Here is a 22943-nt window from a genome sequence, read left to right on the forward strand (position 1 = left end):
TTGGGTTTCCTCTTTGATGGTTACGTATGTGGCTGCTGCAACTATAATTGTTTTGATGTGTGCCTTCAAAACTATAGAACTAGAAACTACAACTATGATTGAACTCTAGTATGAATAAATTGAACTCATTAACTATTATGAACACACAATAATAGAAATATGTACCCTAACCCTAGTTGAACTTCCGTGTGTGTGTGTGTGGCTGCTGTCACGACTGTCCATGTGCGTGGCGACCGCGGCCGCGGGTGGCGAGGAGGAAAGCCGGAGAGAGATGCGGGGACGGCGGGGATGGCGATGTATTACCGAGTGGAGGGCGACAGGGTGAATCGTCGGCAAGGGAGATGGAGGCACCAGATGGCGACGGAGGCAGCGAATGGAGGGTGACGAAGGCAGCGGACACCGAGGCAGACGGCAACGGCGGCAACAAGGATGAGCCGACGGTGACGGGATGGGGGAGAGTGAGAGAGTGAAGTGAGGCAGGGGAGGGGCATGTGCATGTACATAGTCGATTGAGTACGTCGTGTGCGACGAGCGCTCCAACTCGCCAACCACTGCTACTTTGGGGTGGCGGGCAGCAAAGCCGATTTGATTCAGGGACAACCACACAGGTAACTTAGTTGTGGCGGTTGCTGGCAGTTGCCCGCCACGGGTAATATTTGTACAATTTTTTGGGTGCCGGTTGCACGCATTAAACTATGGCGAGAAGTAATGTGCGCCCGCCAGTGTTGCCTTCCAGAGCAGTGGCGAGCTATTCTATACACCTGCCCCTGACCACATTCATCATGTGGCCATGCTCATCGGTGCTTGTGGTAGGTCATTTACGCCACCCGCCACTACTAGTCCAGTAGCTCTCGCGGTCGCTTTGTGGCACCCTCCACAGTTAATTTTGCTAACTAGCAGTGGTGAGTGACCTGCCCCGCCCACCACACATTTGGGTTCACCTATAAGCCCTTTCCTAATAGTGATTGGCTCATGTGTCTAAGGGTTCCTTTGACTCAGATCGCGATTGGCGAGCACGCGACCTAGACTTCGCATACCAAAAGGCGAGGAAAACTCATGTCAAGCTCGCGATCCCACGGCTAACAAGCCCTACCTGTCATTCTCTCGCGAAGCAGGCGCAAAAGTGAAAAAAGCGGACGACTGACTAGCCGCCAATAGCCAAAAAATTACTGTAGCAGCTGGATCGGGTGGTCAAAAGTGGCGAGCGCATGAGGACCTACCTAGACTGCACCATTGTCTTTGCTCACCCGCACCGCCGCTCCAATCCAAATCGCCGCCGCCGCCACCTCCACCTCTTATGTCTGTGGGCGAGGGGTGAGATAGATAGGAAAAAAGGTTTCGTGAGATGGAGGTGACAGAAGCGGGGGAAATAGAAGGCGTCACACGACGATGGCTGCCCTCATCCCTGAGAATTTGACGGCTCTCATCAACCAGGTTGTGGACGAATATTCTCATGTCTCTGTCTACCCCTATCCTTCGTGGATTCCTAACCAAACTAGTTTGTGTGCACATGCAACCCATGTCTAAAGGAGCAAACTATCCATTATCATCAATAAGATAGCAAAGGAAAAATATCATAAACTCTGATTGTTCAGAAAAACAAGGAACTACGAGTTGCAAAAATATTTGTCCTTATAATGGCAGGAACAAGCATACTTGCATAGTAGCACAAAAGCAATAAAGCCAAAAAATACCCACACTCTCCTTTGCAAAGCAACTCTTGAACTAAGATCATCAAATTTTTCTCAAGCTTATTATTCTCCACCTCCCAAGGTACACCAGCTTCGTTTGAACTCCAAAGAAGTAATCCAGCATAAGAATACTCCCGATGCATGCTAATAAAGCAAAGCTAACATTAGTAAGCATGAACTGTAATACTAACATGAGAAATCAGAGATAACATTAGATGTGACTATATATGGTTGTTAGGACTGGCTCTATACATAAAGTCAGCTTGATTAGTAATATTGAGAAAATAAATCAGAGATAACAATAGATTGGGCTATATATGATTGTTAGGAATGGATGTATATATAGATGACTAATCAGAAAAGGTGCTAGCCTCTCCCTCTCAACCTCAGTGGCATACTTAAATCCAGACCTCAGATAAGCATGCGATACTACAATCGTATTAATATTAATAAACTAAATGGCATTAAACCATTTCATGCAGAATTAACATAACTTATAAAGGCAAAAAGTTGTTTTATTATGAGCAAATGCACGACATATATAAGAATAACCTGATATAATGTTCTGCTTCTATGAAAATGTAGACTACGTTGCGTGCACACACAACACAACGCCAACACGGAGGTTGTGGTCGTCCTTGGTGCCACCAATGCCGGTGAATTGAATGACGCCGAGCGAGTGCATTGCCTCCCAGCGGCCACCCACCACCGTGGTGACCATCAGCATTGCTCCTGCATCCAGGCTTCCCGGGCAATACAACCGGAACTATTGACACACCAAAAACAACAGAAAGTTCAATCAGTTACATTCGCTAAGCACAAAGGAAAGAAAGGACGCGAAGCGAATATGCATGACATAGTAAAACTACCTAAATTAGCCTAACAGGAGAGAGAACTGGAAAAATGCTCAATGCAAACTTGAACTCATTTAGATTTTGCTGGACTGAAAATGACAGACTCATATATATAAGCATCTAACAGTAAAAATAATTACATGCAAACTGTACTTCCTTCATCTAGGGAGAACAGTTTAAACAACACATTCATCTTTCAACGAACTACATAATAGGTAAATGTTTTCTGCCCCAGTATTGGAATATTGTTAAAGAGACAATAATAAAAATAGAGTAACACCAACCTTGAATTGAACTTGTGAGAAGCATGGGCTTGTATCAAGCATCCTCATAGGGTATAGTCGCAACACATAGTTGCTTATAAATCTGACAGTACCATATCCAAGCCCGAGTAATCCAGAGACAAGAGTAAATAGTGTACCAGTAACAGCAGCCAAACCACCAAACACTTTGTTCCGAAGCAAATCAACAACATCCTCCATCCCTACTCTACTTCCACTTGACATCCCCTCTTCTTCTTGAAGGCGACAAGAGAGATGATAAGAAAATCCAGGCTGATCCATCTCTCCATCGCAAAACCCAGACGGACACAACACCAACACGACCGCCCCCTCAGTCGGACCCGACCTCCAACCTCCGCCAACTTCGCCCTGCACCCCAACGTAGTGACGCACCTCAACCCAACCCAACACTACCATCACTGAATCTTAACGAAAAAATCAAGCTCGGTTCAAACCAGAGCACATGTCGAAATTTGCATATAGTGGCATTGAGAGAGATAAGAGGGAAAGCAAGAAGGATTGGTAAAGACAGAGATGAAAGAACGATCTGGAGAATCTCATCTTGGCGTCATCGGCCGCGCTCGACGTTGCTTACGCATGTGTCACTCCCCAGCCCTGCCTCTGTTCATGCCGCTTGTACTGGTTGCGGCGCCATTCTTGTTGTGGACATGCATCAGTCGAGCCGCCGCCAGTCAATGTCCCCCGCCATAGCACTGAATCGCCAGATGCGCGAAGAAAGGAACGGAATGAGGGGCTGGGGCGGCGACGGATCTGCATTCACGTCTGCAACCACGGTCGAGATGGTGGAACTGGGCCACGCATGGGCGGCGGCGGCGGCACCATGGTTGCCTCCCGAGGGAGGAGACAGGATTCAGAGTGGCGGTTTTTGTCTCCCGTGATTAGAGGAGATAAATGGGATAGGGTTTATTGTTTTGATAACTTGTGGCATGGCCCCTCCCGTGATTAGAGGAGATGATGATAGATGGGATAGGTGTGTGTTATACTTGTGGCGTGGGAAATTTCGTCCGGTGGAGAATGGTCAGCCAACACTAATTGCTACATGCAATTGTGGCCCCAGGTTAGATGTACTAGCAAAAGGGCCGTGCGTTGCAACAGGGTAATAAAATTGCGGCGTTCAAATCAATCCATCGAGGACATAAATAAATATCTAAATGAGTATATAAGTAATATATTAATTCAAATCAAATGAAATTGGTGGCTGGCTGCACTTAAGAAATAGTCGTGCTAATATGTGCTAATATTACACATTTAGTAATTGACTACACACAAGCTTAGAGGCCACAATTTATTCTAAAAGCCTTGGTTCAATTTAGCGCGATTGAAACATTCATTATCCAGTGTGTAAAGACAAACTGTGACTTTATATTTGTTTTTGTTTGGAATTTTCTTTTTAGACATAACAATGCATGCAAGCACAACACTAAATTAGAAATTGTTCTTCTGAAATTAATATGGCATGTAACTATGCCGGCAGAATAGATAACCATTTAAACGAGTACCAATATAAGTGAGTTGCCTAGCCTGTACTCTATCATCTGCCTTGAACTACGGTGCAAATAGCCTCTACAAATATCCTGAAAGAAATCATCAGCAATAAAATTTAGAGCCATGATAAAATCATGTTTCAAGTTATTACTGTTGACACTACTACTCGTATCCAATCAGCTTTAGCCCAAAAAGTGATATTTGAACCAATCACAGAGCAAAATCAAATATGGGTGTTTCTTGTCATGCAGATAATATTGCAAGAAACAACTGTGTATGACTGGTAAAATCCAGTAGCTTACTCAATCAAGTGTTTGCCACTACTTTTATCAGTTTTCATTAATCAAACAGTACAGCATACAAACCTGACATCAAAAAATAATTCAAATCTCAAGCAAATATGCTTCACTCTCTCAGTCTTGTACAGACTTCTGAGTAATAGAATAGAACAAACTTGGACAAAAAAGAAGGATGCACTTACTTAATTTGAGGTAGCAGCTTCTATAGAGCAGACGATATGGGAAAACATGAAGAACTTGAAGAAAAAAATTCAAGTAAGATGCAAGTAACAGCAGAAAAGAATTCGTGATCTCAAGCAAATCTATGTCACTCACCCAGACCCAACTCCTCCGTAAAGACTTCCGATGAACATAATAGAACAAACACCTGTGTTTTGCCACGGAACAATGGCTAGTTGCTAGAATTACTGTTTTTCCCTTCCCTTTCCTTATCTCCCGTTCTCCACTAATAATAAAGTGAAACTTCTTATAAAGCCAAATTGCATAATGTGGATTCTGAAAGGAAAAAATGCACTACAACATGAAGTGATGTTTGACACACAACCTAGCAAACAAATAAAGATTAATTTGGTCAGAACTAAGGTCAAATTCTGCCTGACTCCGTAATATTATTCTTCATACACAATTAATCTTTTACTCTAATGTGTTACAACACAACACTTAAGAAATCACTTACACAACAGCAGAACCATTCATAGTGATAGCCGAAGACCTTCACTATTAAATATATGTGCACCATGATCATGTCACAAACATGCAGAAGAATGCCCTATCAGCTTGAGAAACTTCATGTTGTAGATATTCCCACCACTTTGTTGGATTTGCAAAGATGCATCTATATTTAAAAAGATTACAAATTCAAATTACACTTGCTGAAATAAAAAGTCATTTTCATAAGATCTAGAAATCCAAGATTTACACAAAGAGAAGTAACATAATTTGATTTATAGGTGAAGAAATTTTGCTGGAACTATCACATTGCATCAGATGATTATACTGTGAGCAAAGTATGTTTGTATACTACTTACAACTGCTTGAACTTTGCGGCCATAGAGAAATATAAGCAGAGTTCAGCACAGTTACATGTAAACAGAAATCTTCTCTGCACATCATACAGTATTTTCAGATTGCGGGATGGTTACATCAGATTCCCATCAAAGTTCAAGTAGAAGTAGATAATATTAAATAAAATAGCTTCAGTTTGATCTGTTCCACTCCTTTTGCTAACACTTCAAATTTTTGAAGAACCATGGCTACCTCTTGTAAACCACACTACTGCAAACCCCAAAAGAGCTCTTGGTTTTTAAGAAAACAATCTGAAGCCAGCATATAATTTGAAGTTGAAAAATATATTTTTACTGAGACAATAGTATTATTTAAATCCGCTAAATCTACGCAGTGTAATTATGTTTCTAGTAATGTGCAGGTATGAAATATAATGTTTTCAAAAGTCTATATTAAGGCCAGAAGCTTGCGCTCAACTATGCAAACGAAGGGCAAGTAAATAGGCACCGGCAAAAACCTGCGATTTGGTGCTGGAACAACGCCGCGTTGCAGCGGCGGCGTCATGGAAGAGCGGCGAGTCCTCTTAGGATGAGCGGCGAATCCTCGCTCGATTAGGCGGCTCACACATTGTCGGAAGCAATGGCGGCGGCGAGCATCTGCGCTCAGAATACTTTCCTCATCCATATGCTGATTTACACAATGTCATCATATAAAACAAAGCTTGATGATGCATTATACCAGCAAAACATGGACATAAAGAAAGTTGAATCTTGACCAAACATATACTTAAAAACAAAAACTCAAATCAAATACTACTGAAGTTGCTTGTCTATTACCATGAGAACTAAAATACTTCGTATTATTCAGTTAGTATGTAAACAAAAAGGATTTTATGATATATCTTTCTATGAACTAAACCAAACATAATTCCTTTCTAGGGCTGCATCCAGAAATGTAAAATACATTGCTTGTGGTAGTAGTGGGTGAACAAGCAGGCCACGAACAGATGGATCTTCATTGAATCTTGACACTGAATCCATCACCCCATCTTCTGCGCAGTTCCAAGGGAACTCCGACAACAAAGATTTTATACTGATTTCCTCTTTAAATCACCTATCAATACAACCATGAGTTCACCTCTATGCTTGTAATGGATAGGCAAAGAGAGGAACATGTAGAACCAGTAGGAGGTCCTCGCGCTGCCCATCGATCGGCCCCTGCTCCTAGCTTCGCGTGCTCTTGTTCCCCAACCAAGTCTGCATCCCCTGTCAGACCGTCCCCACTCTCGCACGAACGCGGCATGTACGCGCGGCAGCGCCTGACTCCGCTCCTTGGCTCAGCCGCTCATCACCAAGGGGTGGAGAAGATGCTGACAAACGGAGTTCCGGAGAAGCCGGCAGATCGGCGGCACGGCGATGTCGAGCGCCCCCAGAACGGATAGACAGAGAAGAAAACTGGCCGCGCGGCCACGCGCGGCGGCGGCGCCCTGCTCGAACGCATCGGTAAGATGGGCCGGGGCGGGAGTGGAGGCACGGTGGAGTTCGAGATGGGATTGTGAGGTTAGTGGGAGATGAGGTGTGCGGTCGTGGGTTGTTTCCTTTCCTTTCTTTTTATCGAGCGGCGAGGCGTCTGCGTGCGTGCGATGGGAGGGGGGATCGAACGAGGTCGAACCATCACGACGTTCGATCCCCTTTAATAGTAGAGATTTAGTCCATTAGATCTCATTAGATGGGACAATCTAACGACACAAATTAGCCTGGATAGACATAACATGATGACTTTAGAAGAACGAGAGAGCGAGAGAGCGTGCGTGTGCGCCGCGCCGCCGTGCGTCACTCCGACGCCGGCGTCCACCTCCCCGCCGCCAGCCACTCCGGCTACGGCGGCCACCCACCCTCTCCTTCCGGCCGTGGTGCGTCTCCCTCCCTCCATCCCCGGCGTCCGCATGGCCTCCAGCCCGCCTTCCGTGCACTCCTCTTTCCAGGGCGAGCGGCCAGTCGTCTCCGGCCTGGGGCTCTCGTCCTCTTCGGCGACGGAGAGCTCGTCCAGGGCCGGGGCTCGAGGGTGGCCCGGCGCGGCGGATCTCGTCTTGGCAGCCGGCGCCTGCGTCCAAGAGATCTCTCTGGAAGCGCCGCCGTGAGGAGCGGCAGCCGGTGGAGGCCCCACGGCGTCCGTCGCCTGGCCGCTCGGAGGTCTCGCCGGAGATGAGGGACCGCTGTTTCAAGTGCCTAGAGAAGGGGCACTTCCTCAAGGATTGTACGAATTAGGTGGTGTGTCTTCGCTGCGGATTGCCCGGCCACGTCGCCAGCCAGTGCAAGAGGCCGCGCAGTCCGTCGCCGGTCGAGGAGCTCCGGTGGGATGCTGTCGCTAAGGTGGCCAGAAGCTCATCTGGTGCGCGCGTGGAGCTGCGTGCGGGCCCGTCCAGGCCTCCGTCGGTGCAGCGCGCTCCACCGCCCCCTGCTCCGTCGCCCATGGCTGCTCGTCTGTTGGCAGCGTGGCCGAATCCCGCACCGCCGCGTTTGGAGGTTGCGGCTGACTTGGAGTCGGAGCCGTATGAGATCTGCGTCGTCAGGAGAACCAGGGCCATGGCCGAGCTCGAGGGCAGACTCCACAACGCCATGGTGGTCTACATTGGGGGCGACCGGTCCGACCTCTCGCCTAAGCTGGTGTTTTGGGCGCTGCAAGAGAAGAGGGGCATCGCGCCTGACAGAATCTCCGTACATAGATTCTCGCCGGAGGACTTCCTTGTCGTGTTTGCGCGGCAAGAGGACCGAGTCAGGGTTGGGTTGCAGCCGGTGCTGGAGTTCAGAGGGCAGAGGTTGGCGTTCAGGCGATGGATCAGGAAAATCAGGCGGTGTTCGCTGCGCTTAGGACCAAGGTTAGCCTAGAGTTGGAAGGGATTCCCCCCATGCTTGGGAGCTGGGTGTCGTGGAGAGACTGCTGGGTGATTCGTGCCTCATCGATTCCATCGCGCCGGATTCCTCGTCGCGGTCTGATCTGGCTTCTTTCAAGCTGATTGCTTGGACGGCGGATCCGGAGTCGATCCCCACACGCAGGTGGTTAGCAGTGCCGGAGCCGGAGGAGCAGCGGGAGGCCTTCTTGCCCAAAACTTTGCAGTATCGTGTGTTGATTCACCTGGCCACGGTCACCACCTTCCCCGACGGCGAGGAGCCTTTCTTTCTCACGAGTGCATCTTCTGGGAGCGGTCAGAATGGTATGCCTGATTCTGACATGGATTTGGGCAGAGGAGGGTCGACGCGCAGATGTGACTGGCAATTTGGGGTGCGCGATCAGCGTGGTGATAACTCGCGCAGCCGTGCGGGCGCGGTGACCGGCCGGTCGTTCGCCGCCGTGGTTGCCGGAGTTGGGGAGCCGGTGGTGTGGCAGCTTCCTCCGCTGGAGCCGTTGCAATTCGTGGGTCCGTCAGGTGGGCCAGCGCCTCAGGATAGGCTGACCTCACGTCAGTCCGCTTTTGACCGGCTAGGGGGAACAGGTAGCCAGGCGGTGGCGCCAGCCAGAACCACCGCTGTCATTTCAAATCAGGAGTGCGCCAATGCTCCGGCTCCGATTTCACCCATGCGGGACGAAGCGCAGAGCGTATCGCGGCCTCTCCAGTGCTGCCAGCTGGTGCTCAACCTTTGGTTCAGAGGGATTCAAAGGAAAGTTCGAGAGCATTGGAACTGGTCAAGGATCAAGAGAGGGAGGCTATTGGCCCGCATCTGCCGGCCGGGCCCGGGGAGGATGTCACGGGTGGCAGAGTTCTGGTGGTTCAGCCTGCGCTGCAATGCGGACCTCCTCTGTCGCAGCAGATGGGCCCCGTGATGGAGACTGCTCGGCTGGAGTCTATCCAGTCGATCCCATCATCGGCGCGCCCCGAGCCGCGTGTGGAGTCGTGCCCGGTGTCCATCCCGCCTGCACCGATGGACGCGCCCCTCGTGGCCCCGGTTCTGGAGACGGTGGGCCAGGCTCACGATTTTGGAGCGGTGCATGACTCGGGGTTGGCCAAGGTGGGACCCTGTGCGGAGGATGTGATCGGCCACAGCAGCGAGATGCTTGCTCCTGTTGAGATTTCGGTGTGGGAGGAGGGCCCGCATATGATTGGCGATTCTTCTCCAAGGTGTGTGGACGTGCGGGCACACGTGGCGGCTTCTGATAATCGCGCTCTCGTTCTGGGCAATTCTTACGTGCATCGAGCCATGCAACCATTGGTTCAGGGAGGAGATGGGGGATGACACCCCAGGAGGCGATCGCTTTTGGCAAATTGAAGTGGTTTTGCAACGCCTTGGTTCGGAAGCTGGCGCCACCACTCCTTTTGGAGGTTCAATCTTCCTTAAGGCCTGAAGCCGAGCCGTTTACTCCACGAAGAGCCACGAGAAGCACCAAGAAGGCTCCAGCCACCAAGTCCAAGGCCACGCAGGCCGAGAATGTTCTCATGAAGGCTCTTGGGTTGGTCCCGGAAGACTTGGAAGGTAACAAGGACACCATTGCCGAGCTAGCCGAGATCTTCGACTCCCCTCTAAGGGAGCAGCATGTGAGGGTGATTGCTACGTTGTTTGGCAAGGAGGTGCCGCCAACCCCTGATGCGTGTTCTGGTGCTGTGGAGGTGTTGAGCGTAGCTTGATTGCGCTTGTTTTGGGTGGGGTGTTCAGGTGTTTCCTCCTTTCTCATGGATTGGAATCCCCAAGTGTTGTGTTGGAATGTGAGGGGTCTCAATAACCCCGCCAAAAGGAACGCTGTCCGAGAGTTCGTTGTCGATGCTAAGGTTAATCTTGTATGTCTCCAAGAGACAAAAATAGATGTATTTGACCCGTATTTGGTTATGCAATGCATTGGACCATCGTTTTTATGGGTTCGCCTACTTGCCGGCGTTGGACACTAGGGGTGGTATCCTCTTGGGGTGGAGCAGTGCGCATTTAACTATCAGTAATATCACTTTTGACACAAATTTCCTCTCTGGGTTGGTTCATAGCCAGGATGGCTCGGAGTGGTGGTTATCGGCGGTGTACGGCCCCCAAGGGGACGAGCTTAAGACTCAGTTTCTTGTTGAACTACAGCATAGGAGGGATGTGTCTCCGGGGCCGTGGATGGTGCTTGGCGACTTCAATATGATCATTCGCGCGAACGAGAAGAGCAATTCCAACCTTAACAGGGGCATGATGAGGAAGTTCAAGGCGTTCATGGATAACAATGAGCTTAAGGAGTTATACATGCATGGTAGGCGTTTCACTTGGTCTAATGAAAGAGATCAGTTGGTGATGACTAAGATCGACCGGGTCCTGGTCTCGGTGGATTGGGAGCTCAACTTTCCGGATGTGCTGCTTCAAGCTCTCTCCTCCAATATCTCGGATCATGCGCCACTTCATTTGTCTCTGCCCCATCCTGCCCAAAGCGTAGGTTTTGGTTTGAGATCTGCTGGACTCGTTTGGAGGGTTTTGAGCAAGCTGCGAAAGACGCTTGGGTGTGTGAGGATGACGCTGTTGACCCTTTGAAGAGGCTCAATGCGCTGCTTACGAACACCGCCTCAGCCCTGCAAGCCTGGGGCCAGCGTAAGATTGGCAACATCAAAATCCAGATGGCGATCGCCAACTTTGTCATCCTCAGACTGGACAGAGCGATGGAGTCCCGTCAACTTGATTGGAGAGAGAGATGGCTGAGAAGATCACTTAAGCACGCGCTTTTGGGTTTGGCCTCTCTCCAGCAAACCATTGAGAGATAGCGCTCTCGCCTGAGATGGATTCGTGAAGGGGATGCCAACACCAAGCTTTTCCAAGCGGTGGCCAACGGAAGGAGAACTAAAAACTTCATCCCTCACATCAGGCACAATGGAGAGCTGGTCTCGCAGCAAGAGAGAAAGGAGGAGATCTTCTCGGATGCCTACGAACAGTTGTTGGGGCAGGCTTCAGCCCGCGACGTCGACGTCGATCTTGGTTTCTTGGATATGGCTCAGCTTGACCTCTCGGAGTTGGACGCTATATTCACAGAAGAGGAAGTTTGGAACGCGATCAAAGAGATGCACCCGGAGCGGGCGCCAGGGCCGGATGGGTTTACCGCGGCCTTTTATCAGAAGGTGTGGCCCATCATCAAGCATGAGATCATGGCGGTGTTTCTTAAGCTCTATGTTGGAGATGGCCGTGGTTTCGGTAAGCTTAACCGAGCCCACATTGTCCTTATACCGAAGAAGCCGGACGCGGAGGAGGTTGGAGATTTTCAGCCCATTAGCCTCCCGCACAGTGTGGCTAAGATTTTTGCCAAGTTACTCGCGATGAGAGCGCGCAGAAGAATGAAAGAAATCGTCACGGCCAACCAGTCAGCTTTCATCTGTGGGAGGCATCTACACGACAATTTCCTCCTTGTTAGGCAAGTGGCCAGGAAGTTACACGCTCGCAAGGCGGACATCGCTTTTTTGAAGCTTGACATCACTAGGCTTTTGATTCGCTCAATTGGTCGTTCCTGACGGATGTGATGAGGAGCAAAGGATTCGGCCAAAAGTGGTGCGGTTGGATCTCTATTCTCCTACGGACCGCCACCACCAAAGTGATTGTCAATGGAGTTCCCGGCAGAAGCTTCACTCATGTCAAGGGCCTCAGGCAGGGGGATCCTATCTCTCCCCTGCTATTCGTCATTGCCATGGATGTGTTGTCACGCATCATGATCAAGGCTGCCAACTTAGGTGTTATAGGAAATTTTCCGGGCATCGAAGCTCATCAGTCGGTGTCGATCTACGCAGACGACGTGGTCTTATTTGTTAAACCAAAGGAGCTGGACCTCACGTTTGTCGGATCGGTGTTACATGTGTTTGGGGAGGCCTCTGGGCTTAAAATCAACTATCATAAGTCGATGGACATCTTGATCCATGGGGATACTAGCGACCGAGACCGGGTGTAGTCCATCTTGCATTGTCGTTTGGGCAACTTTCCGTGCAAATACCTTGGTCTCCAACTTGCCATCCGACAGCTTTCGAGGGCCGATTGGCAGTCCATGATCGACCAAGCCAAGAGCTTCGCCCCAGCCTGGCAAAGAGGGCTTATTCATCGCCCTGGACGTTTGGTGCTCGTTAAGTCGGCATCGCGGCCAAACCCATACATCACTTCATGATCGCGGAGGCTCCAGCTTGGGTTTTTGAAGAGATCGACCAATGGATGCGCTCATTTTTCTGGGCTGGCAAGGAGAAAGTGAATGGCGGTCAATGCCTCGTGCATGGAATTCGGTTTGCAAACCGACCTGGCAAGGTGGTTTGGGCGTTCTTAATCTACAATTACAAGGGTTGGCCTTGAGAGTTCGATGGGAGTGGCTCAGAAGAATGGATCCTGACAGGCCTTGGCAAGGACTGCCCATGGCGGTCGACAGAGAGGCTCGGGAGGTTTTTGACAGCATGGTGCACATCATTGTGGGGAAGGGCAGTAAGGTCTTGTTCTGGAGAGATTGATGGATCCATGGCTTTGCGGTCAAGGACATCGCACCGCTCATCCACGCTCTAGTGGACACGCGTACGATCAATCGCCGCACGGTCGAGGATGGGCTCTTGGAGGGGCGATGGCTGCACGACATCAGTGGAGAAGTCAACTTTGTTGGCCACATGCAGCTTTTACATCTCAATCTCGTGATCAGCATGATCAATCGCGACCCCACTAGGGACGGTATATTCTCGTGGCCAGCTGACCCGTCCGGATCCTATACTGCAAAGTCCACCTACAATCGTCTTGGCAAGGCGCTGAAAGAGCCCCCTTTGCCTCTTGCATTTGGAGAAGCTGGGCTCTCCTGAAGTGCAAACTCTTCGTTTGGTTGGCAGTTCAGCACCGGATTTGGACTTCTGACAGGAGATTCAGACATGGACTCCAGGATGCTTCGTCCACCTGTTTCACGTGTCTCTAAGATGAGGACAATGCGGAGCACATCCTCACTCAATGCGTTTACGCTAGGGAAGTGTGGCAATACATCTTTGAGACTTTGAGCTTCAGCGGTAGCGTCCCCAGACCGGAGGATACTCTTCTTGACTGGTGGCTGGCCACAAGGACTAACTTCACAAAAACATTCAAGCGCGGCTTTGACACGGTCATCATCGCAACCACATGGGCTCTTTGGAAGCAACGCAATGCCAGAGTTTTTCACCGGATCAACCAGCAGAAGACCGTATCCGAGCTGGCCCTTGCCATCATCGCGGAGCTTAAAGAATGGAGACTGGCGGGCTTGGGTGGAGGAGGTTATGGCTCGTTTTGTGAGAGTGTTGGCATAGGCTAGTTAGTTGGGTGCCCTAGGGTGTGCGCTTCCCTTAGGAAACTCTTTTCTTTCTTGTAACCCTTGTAAATAACGCTTGCTCTCTTCTTCTATAAAGGTATGGTACGCCTTTGACGTACTCTCAAAAAAAAATTTAGAAGAAAAAAATATTCGATTGTTTAATAGTAGTATAGACTAGTGGCATGCTCACGAAAACTCCCAGGACGTCCACCTCCGGCACGTGTTGCCCAACCGCTATATTAAACAGGCTTTGTTGAATCATTAGGGCGCAAACTTTTTAAGAAGTATAGCCACGCTATTTACAACATATATAAATTAGAAAAACGTGATTTCTGGAAAAAAAAAAGTGCAGAAAATTTGAAAGTTCGCATATTTAAAAAAAACCACGAATTCAAAGAATTTCCATGAATTTGGAAAAATTTCATCATGAAAAATAGTTCATCTATTTTGAAAAAAGTTCATTGTTTTTGAAAAATATATATTCAATGTTGAAAAAAGTTCATCAGTTTTCAAAAAAGTTCATCGATTTTATAGAAAGTTCAAAAAAATTAAAAAAGGTTCATTGATTTAGAAAAAAGTTCATCAATTTTATAAAAATGTTCATCGAATTGAAAAACAGTTCATCAATTTTGAAAAATAGTTCATTGTATTTGAAAAAATTTCATTGATTTTCTAAGAAATTTCATAGGTTTTGACAAAAGTTCATAGATTTTGGAAAAAGTTCATTGAAAAATGAAAAGAAGTTCAAAAAAAAGTTCATAATTTTATTTAGAAAAATCATCAATTTGAAAAATCAAGTTCACAAAATATGCTCATCAATTTGAAAAATAAGTTCAGAACATTTAATTGTTTACATCGATTTGAAAAATAAGGAAGAAGAAAAAAATGAAAAAAAGAACGGAAATGTAGAAGTAATAAAAGAATGCGAAAGCTTGGAAATATCAGATGATGTTGTGTGGTCGAGTGATTGGTGTGTAGCGCCGTAGTACACGAGGTCACAGTATCGATTCATCCTGCATGCAATCCTTTCGCGTTTTTGGAAACAGAAGGAAAAAAAAACTACAGATACATGGGCCAGCCCAGTTAACGCGGCTGCAGGCGCCGGTTAGGAAAATTGCCCTTTAAAGCAGCCTACGTTGTTCCTGTGCACGCAACTGCGGAGCTGGGCTCCAGGCACCCCTATATCTAGAAAAAATTTAAACTGGCCTGGTGCGCAGCCCACTTCTAACTCTTGCCGGGCCTGAAATCTCAGCCCAAATCACACACAGGCAAACCGCGAAAAAAAAAAGCGAAGAGTGAGGCGACCGTGCGCCTGCGCGTGTCTTCTGACGCGAACCCTACCCTGTCGCCGGCTCGCCGCCCGGCCGTTCCATTCGGCGTTCTCCCTGCGCAGACGGCCAGCCCCGTGAGGCGTTCGCCCAGCCTCTTCTCGGCGAGGCAGCGACGGCCCGCTCGCCCAGTCCAGGTCCCCGGCGACCGGCGCCCAGTCCAATTCCGTCAGCTGCTCCCACGCAAAGCAATGGTAGTCCGGCCGTACGTCCAGTCCAGGTAACTTGACAATCAGGACTTGATTACTACAGTTTTCAACTTTTCTGAATGGTAGTGTAGTTTTATCGGGGGCCGGCTTGCGAATTTCCAATTAACTGAACCAGGAGCGACCCATCTATAGTCCCTCAAGGAAATATGAAAGTTAGATTCAGATTCGTTTTAATAGAAGAGTAACATATCATATAGACAATCAGAAGTATGGCCTACCCGTTTCTAAGATCTTCGTTATAATACATTGTTTACATATGTGGAAATTCCCAGGCTGTTAATCCGTAGCCTAAATGACCTCTCTTCCCTTGAAACTTGAGCATCATCAGATACTCCATGCATCCACAAAGGAACCTTGTTTCATTTGTTTCGACAACCCATTGCTGCGATAAAAGGACTACAGTCATAGAGTTTAGGCTGTCAAAACAGTGCACTACAAAGTACAAGCATCAGATTTTCATTTTGACTTCTGTATGCCTTGAGTCTGGGTTTTTGGTTTCTGTACACCATCAAACAAGATCCAAGAGAACAAGGACTACGTGCCTTCCAGTCGCAAAGAAAAGAAAAAAAGAAAAGGTCGACAGCGTCTCGATGGTATTGACACCTCAAATTATCTGTACGTGAGGAAAAGAAAAGGGGCCTCCATTGTTGTGTCTTGTGTGTACTTGAGTCAAACAAGAAACGAGAAAAAGGCCTCTAGCTGCTTTTGGGTCGGTAAAGCGAAATGTTTTGTTCCTCGCAAAGAATCATCTTTCTTATCCTTTAGTCTATCGACTTATAAAACTAGCTCTGCATTCCGTCTCTTCCCTGTGCGGGGTTTCTTTTAAATCGTACTGACGTAACCCTATCATAGTGCTGTTGTATGCGATGCTTTCCATTCACTTAGTCTGAAGAATTTTAACATCAAGGGAGTTACCATTGCTAGCAGCAAGGCAGAAAATCTTGTCTAGTTGCGGGTGGATTTCCTTATTCCGCCGGTACCATACAAACTTATGTCAAGTTTTCAATACACTGACATAAATGTTCACGTACCATAGGAACGGACACTAATCACCATAGCCATAGTGGGAGTTCCGAAAAAAAAACACAGATACAGATCCAGTCGTCTTTTATTTTACAGTCGAACTGCATGTAACGTCCCCACTTAAGAGGCATCTGAGTAGAGCTCTTCAATCACCACACGAACTGCAATCGGGATCCGAACCAGGTGGGCGCCTCCATCATGCCATGCCAAGCTACCGAAGGTGTAGCTGCCCTGGATCCTTCGGGTGGCCCTGAAAATAACGTTGAAACTCTGCATCCTCCTTGCATTGCTGAACACCAGCACTGCTGGCTCCACAGCCATCTTGACTCCAGGTGGAGGCTCCAAGAATGCCTTGTACACCGCATTCGGCTGGCCAACATTGGTAACAGTGCGCACAACCGTCACAGATGTCTTGAGGCCAGGAATGGCAATCGATGGGAGGTTCAAGTCAGGTGGTGTGCAATTGTTATTTGAACCAAATCCTTGTGGACAGTTGAAAAACTCGAGGTAATCTGACGCACTGATGTCATATATCAGGCCTGGATCAGCTGCCTTGGTTGGATTAACAGACCCTGCTCCGTAATCAAATGGGTCGGCGATCTTTGCACGATTTCCATTTGCTTCTATTGGAACCCCATGACTGTCCATGGTATGTGCTGCAAGAGAGACACTTTATTTGTGCTTTGCATAAATAAATACTCCACATCTCAACTATATATGTAGAGAATCAGATAATTACCGGTTGTCATTAGTGCTGATTTTAGGGCGGCAGGGGACCAGTCAGGATGCACGGATTTGAGTAGAGCGACTATCCCAGATATATGTGGGCAGGCCATGGATGTTCCAGAATCAAAGACGTAGGAAACACCTAGACTTTTGTAAGCACCAGTTTGTGCTGCAGCGGCTAAAATGTACACCCCAGGTGCAGCAATATCAGGCTGTTCATTTGGGAGCACAACTAATTAAGGCAAGTAGAGTTAATTCTATATATGTTTCTTAGTAGATTGTAACTTTAAGGAAAGAGAAGACTCCAATGACACTATGTAGTGACTGAATCGAACAATTTATTTACCTTAATAAGAGATTGCTAGCTAGAGGTGCGCTGCTTACCTTGAGAACCCCATGATAGATAGGACTAGGCCCCCTTGATGAGAAAGCTGCTATTCTTGGGGCAACAACTTCACTTCCGCTGGTTGTTCGGGTTGTTGATATCTTTATTTTTGGGATGCCAATGCGACTGCCATAATTATAAGGGGAAACGAGAAAGCTTTGGTAAACATTGAAATGGAGATGATAATATGCGTACGTCCAGAAAGTAGAAAATCGATTCATGTACATCTAAGAACTTTCTCTACGTACTTGCAGTACACAGCAATCTGATAGCTAGTCTTGAAGTCGAGAGGAACGCAAGGAAGGGCTGGTCCTTTAATTGCATATAGATCAAGAGAGTCCAGATTATTCTGTGAGAATATAAATCCCTTCCCTCCATTTCTCCGCACCGTCGCTGCAATATCTGCATACTTGGGTGGTGCAGAGACACTACCCGGTCCTGGTGTGTAGCAGAATACCACCTTCCCGTGTATGTCAGTGCTGTTTATGTAGTCCGGGTCACACCTGCAAAACAGTTACCCCTTGCTTATCCACTGTGGGTGAAATTCATATTTATTTAAATGGTGTTCGGAGTATATTTATAAGGGAATCTTACCTATCATTAAAGTAATACAGAAGTTGAGAGAACTCATCACCACCTTTATCTGCCACATACATGGATTGTGCCTGTAATCAATTAAGCATCCCATTGTGAGAAGGAAGAGAGGTAAAACATGACGCATGGTCAAATCTGAAGATGCATACCACAAACTGTCGGTTATTCCCGAGGGTGATAACCGTGAGGAATGATCGATCAACCGTGGTTGCAGCAACCGTGAGTAGCCATGGTGAAGAGTTCTGCACCGTTTGCTCTGTAGGTCCATCATTTCCGGCTGCCATGATGACCGGGATGCCTCTTGTCACAGCACCCAGCGTTCCTAATGCTGCCATTTCGTCCGTGCTTCCGAGAGAGAGCGATAGGACGTCAACACCGTCATGGATAGCATGATCGATGCCTTTCAGAACGCTCGCGGTAGAGCAAGTACCCCAGCAAGCCTTGTACACTGCTATCCGGGCGCGAGGTGCGCCACCACGAGCCGTTCCAGCAGCCAGTCCGAAGAAGCTGGTGTTGTGGACGACGTTGCCACCGGCTGTGGAGGCTGTGTGGGTGCCGTGGCCATGAGAATCCCTGGCAGACAGGAAGTCACCTTGGAGAAATCTCCTGTCGATGTCAGGGCCAGCATACCACCGCGCACCGATGAGCTTTCGATTGCAATCGTGGGCACTGAAGTTGGCACCCGCTTGGCAAGTTCCCTTCCATTTTGAAGGAGGAGGTCCATAGCCATCATCAGCGAAGCTCTGTGACTCAGGCCAAACACCTGAAATGAAAGACAAGTGGACTGGAGGTAAACCCCCCACACAATTAATTGTGTTAACCTTGGGCTGAACGAGCCATCGCATCCACCTGAGTCGATGACACCGATAATCATCCCATCTCCATGGTTTGCTGCTGCAAGGAGCTCATTTGGCTGCTGCTCCTGCTTGATGTCCACGCCCATGGACAGCCCAAGGAAATCCCAGCTCCGAGTAGTATGCATGCGTACCATTGTGTTCTCTTTCACACTCACCACTCCAGGCAGTGCTGTATCCGAGCCGGAAGCAGCAAGTGATTATTAACTTATGAATCACAGTGATGGTCAACAAGCATTTGTCGATAAATATCAATTGACTAATACTACACCTTATCTCAAAGCTAGAGGGAAAGATCAAAAGAGAGATAAATTATGCACATATATATTATACATACTCTGGATCTTTCTCGCTTGTGATTCAGTAAGCATTGCAGAAAAGCCTGAGAAACCATATCTGTAGCTGTGGACAATCGATTCGAGAGCCGCCTCCTTGCTTCATAGCCAGTACATACTTGTGTAAACCAACTTGAGAAATGGTATAATGAAATAATAATTCTACTTTTGGAGGAAAGGAACTTTTGAGAAAAACTAATTTAATTTGGAGGATATAGAAAGCCTTTGTAGAATAGGAATGTTTCCTTCACATTTTGGAGGAGTTTTATGTTATACCGTGAGGTTACTTCTTAATAAAATTGTATTTAAAGTTCCAATGCATCTTGGTGATTTACTCCTTTCCATATCTAAATAAGTAAAACATAATTATGCCAGTTAATGATGTCCATGTTTTTGCTTCTTATAAGATTCCATATGACGGGATATCATAATTCTATGACTTTATTTATTCCTATGTTTCTACAATCCTGTATCCTGGAGGGCATTATAATACTACTCCCATTGCTCCGATCTAAAATAAGTGTCGTGGTTTTAGTTCAAATTTGAAGGAGTGGTGTTCTGCAAATAGCTTGATTAAGTTTCTGCAAGTAGTGTTCTAATTTTTTGAACAGATAAGGAGTGGAGACTAAGGAGGAAGAATAGAGGAGAAAATGAAGGGACAAAAGACGACAAAAATTCTGCATACAAAATTATAGATAAGCCAAACACCACCTCAGCTACCATTTATCAAGCTTGTCATCCTTAGTTAACCTGGACAGTTAAGATCCGCTGACGAATGCAGTTTAATTTCTAGCAGCTAGCTTAAGATACTCACCTTGCAATTTATATTTGGTGGTATTATTTCTTTCTCACAGTAAAGTCTGGAGACTGTGCACTAATTTCTAATTATATTAATCAATTTTGACCACTTAGAGAATAAGGGTATTTTATTTTGAATATTCTGCATTTGATTCTTGTTTGAGATTTTTGGTTCAAAAAGAAAAGAGAGGTGCAGAAAGTGATGGGACTGCCATAGTGCCATTCAGAGGAGTCCATGAGTCTACAATATTGAGACTAACCATAGCATAGTCCCTCCCTGCAACTTTATTTTTGGAGAAACCTCAAAATGACTGGAAGCTCCTACAACTAGTTTAATTAAGCACATAAAAATGGACGTAGTGGAATGCAAAATATGCAAAACTCGTTTAAGCAAAACACAAGGTGAAAATCTCAACAAGACCAAGGAAGCCACCTAATAAGTACCTAACTAAAGTAGATGTTGAAGCCAACCGACAAAGAGACACGCTGATGAAGCCAACCGAACAGAACATGACCGAACACAACATGGAAGCATACAGAGAAGCAGTTGTGTTGTATAATACTGGAGCCAGGATGTTGTATAATATCGCTGATTCAGTGCAACTTTGTATTAAATTGATGACGCTTATTATGGATCGAAGGGAGTAGCTAGCTAGTACTATGAAAGGTACCTTCCGAGAACGGAAGTGAGCAAGTCATGGTGCAAAGAGGTGACGAGACTGACATCTTCATGTTGCCTCTCCCCAAGGTAGACGATGTATACCTGAAAACATGTTTACGTATTAACTAACAACGTCTCCCCTGATTAGCAATGAATGGGATGGACCTTACCAACTTGGCTTTGCTAGTAAGCTGTAGTTTAACATGTTTTTGGCAACTAAATTACTTTAGTAATTGCAGATACAAGCTAGTCACTAACATCAGTGCGCCGGACAGCACATTCGGAGAAGAGCTTTGACAAGACATAGATTAAGAGGGATCATGACGAACACTTGCTAGCTAGGTTGAAGCTGGGTTATTAATGGCATGGCAGCTAGCTTACCCGTCTTTGTTTGAGCCCTTGCGACAGCTGCAATCGCAGAGATGAGTAGAGAAGAAACACAAGGAGTAGCAGACATGGCGCTCTAAGCTCTGAGAACCTTGCCATGGATCTGTTACATTACTAACCACAGCTGCCTTCCTCTTTTTATAGTAAGCTCTGAGCTGAGAACCTCTACTTGTTAAAAGTTGCAGTCGTTAGTGCCTGCAAGTGGTAGGGCCGATATCTTGCCACCGACATTGTATCAACTGATATGACGCCGGGATTAACCTGTAGTACAAATGAGTAAACTAAAAAGTAACAAGGTGAAGGTTACTCGCGCAGCTTGTCTGATATGCTGAAGCTATGTCTCCCTCTAACTTACTTAGCGCTTGTAGCCGTTGAATGAAAAATGACAGGTTAAGATTTAGTCGAGCATTATTGTAGCAAGACACTACATATAGTAGAGTCCCAAAATAAGTGTCTCTGTTTTAGTATAACTTTGTAGAAGCATCAAGTCTGAAGCGTATATCAACTCTAACAGCGGCTGAGATTTTGTAAAGTGAAAAGACTGTAGCTACTGCTGCATGTGCATCTTTTTTCTTTTGAAACGGAGGCAAAAGATTTGCCTCTTCTATTAAATAAGAAAGAGTAGAGTTTAGAGTTTTACAACGCACACACAAATAAGCGGCATGACAATTACTCGTGCGTACAGGCAAATCCGCAGCGGAAGGTTACTAAAGTAGCAATTGTGTAACTCCATCGCCCCACTATGCCGATCGAGCTCCCCTTTTGTTTTGTTTTCTTAAACGGAGGGAAAATATTTGCCTCATATATTAAATAAGGAGGAGAAAGAGTTTGTTACAACACACTCATGTTACGACATGGCAATTATTCTTGCAAAAGATCCTAATTTCTTTGCCCGGCTTTGATCCAAAGGTTTGCCTCGTCGACAATGATGTTGAGCAAAATTTGCGGGGTTGCGCTCTTTTGGCTGAGCACTCTTGCGTTACGCTCATTCCAGATGACCCACGATACTAATATGGTAATCGATGCCTTTGCTTTTCGGTCGCGATGCAAGCGGCGCACGTGCTCGCCCACCACGCCTGAACAGAGTCGAACAAGTGCCATGCGGACGTGTCCATGGCGTGGATGCGAAATTTCTGAATAACTAGGTTCCAAAGCCTGAGAGTGAAACGGCATATGAAGAAAAAGATAGGACCAGGTTCCAAGACGTGTCCAACAAAAGAGGAGCATCCATCATTGCAGCAAGGATACCCTGTAGAGCTTGGCATTTAGCCTGGGGAAGAATAATGGACATCTCAATGAATATATGACTTTACAGACCCGGTTTTTTCAGATGGTGGTGTGACCACTAGTTTTTTTTTTTGCTCATTGCACGTGATAGCCGATTTATGTGTCCATTAGCTAGTGATGAGAGACATAAATAATTCACCAACGGAATGAGAGCAAGCGAAATATCGAGAAATTGTCTGGTGGAAACATCGTCTGACCCTAGCTAGCTAGCTATGGATTTATGGCTATACTCCCTCCGTCCGGTGAGTATATGGCAAATTAGTTCAGCTGTTACATCGGTATCTCAAAGGAATATATGGCTTTACAGTACCCAATTTTCAAATGGAGCCACTGTTGAGTGATCACTAGTTCTTGTCGATAATGCTCCTTGCACATCAGAGATGCTCCGTGCATATTGCTTGTGCTCTCTTTTTGTCTTTAACAAATCAACACATTTCACCCTTGTACATTTAGCATGCACTTATATGTTTTTTAAATACACTTTT

General features: G+C 46.8%; 2 protein-coding genes and 1 long non-coding RNA gene across 3 annotated transcripts; all 3 read right to left on the reverse strand.

Moving 5' to 3' along the window:
- Nucleotides 1-1927: 1927 nt before the first annotated feature.
- LOC123124235 (uncharacterized) lies at nucleotides 1928-3720 on the reverse strand. The gene is made up of 2 exons (XM_044544896.1): nucleotides 2830-3720; nucleotides 1928-2457 (listed from the first exon to the last, which is right to left on the reverse strand). Exons 1-2 carry the CDS (start codon nucleotides 3241-3243, stop codon nucleotides 2278-2280), a joined length of 594 nt encoding a protein of 197 aa, XP_044400831.1. The 5' UTR covers nucleotides 3244-3720; the 3' UTR covers nucleotides 1928-2277.
- Nucleotides 3721-4812: 1092 nt separating this feature from the next.
- LOC123124236 (uncharacterized) lies at nucleotides 4813-6272 on the reverse strand. The gene is made up of 3 exons (XR_006461019.1): nucleotides 6154-6272; nucleotides 4947-5466; nucleotides 4813-4867 (listed from the first exon to the last, which is right to left on the reverse strand). It is a non-coding gene; the product is annotated as an uncharacterized lncRNA (long non-coding RNA).
- Nucleotides 6273-16289: 10017 nt separating this feature from the next.
- LOC123119321 (subtilisin-like protease SBT3.9) lies at nucleotides 16290-21350 on the reverse strand. The gene is made up of 10 exons (XM_044539080.1): nucleotides 21166-21350; nucleotides 20795-20886; nucleotides 19328-19425; nucleotides 18986-19162; nucleotides 18286-18899; nucleotides 18137-18207; nucleotides 17791-18045; nucleotides 17542-17668; nucleotides 17171-17369; nucleotides 16290-17087 (listed from the first exon to the last, which is right to left on the reverse strand). The coding sequence occupies exons 1-10, from the start codon at nucleotides 21268-21270 to the stop codon at nucleotides 16552-16554; spliced, it is 2274 nt and encodes a 757-aa protein (XP_044395015.1). The 5' UTR covers nucleotides 21271-21350; the 3' UTR covers nucleotides 16290-16551.
- Between the last annotated feature and the right edge of the window lie 1593 nt (nucleotides 21351-22943).

This window comes from Triticum aestivum, chromosome 5D, assembly GCF_018294505.1.
Source record: "Triticum aestivum cultivar Chinese Spring chromosome 5D, IWGSC CS RefSeq v2.1, whole genome shotgun sequence".
Lineage (NCBI taxonomy): Eukaryota > Viridiplantae > Streptophyta > Magnoliopsida > Poales > Poaceae > Triticum > Triticum aestivum.

What these genes read in the sequence shown, in the direction of transcription:
- LOC123119321 (XM_044539080.1), bottom strand. Translation starts at nt 21,270, where the DNA reads ATGGCAAGGTTCTCAGAGCTTAGAGCGCCATGTCTGCTACTCCTTGTG. An exon ending in CTGTATTACTTTAATGATAG is followed by an intron (nt 18,046 to 18,136) that starts GTAAGATTCCCT and finishes ACTGTTTTGCAG; the next exon opens with GTGTGACCCGGACTACATAA. An exon ending in ATCAGCACTAATGACAACCG is followed by an intron (nt 17,088 to 17,170) that starts GTAATTATCTGA and finishes TCTCTCTTGCAG; the next exon opens with CACATACCATGGACAGTCAT.
- LOC123124235 (XM_044544896.1), bottom strand. Translation starts at nt 3,243, where the DNA reads ATGGTAGTGTTGGGTTGGGTTGAGGTGCGTCACTACGTTGGGGTGCAG. An exon ending in TCTCACAAGTTCAATTCAAG is followed by an intron (nt 2,458 to 2,829) that starts GTTGGTGTTACT and finishes GTGTGTCAATAG; the next exon opens with TTCCGGTTGTATTGCCCGGG.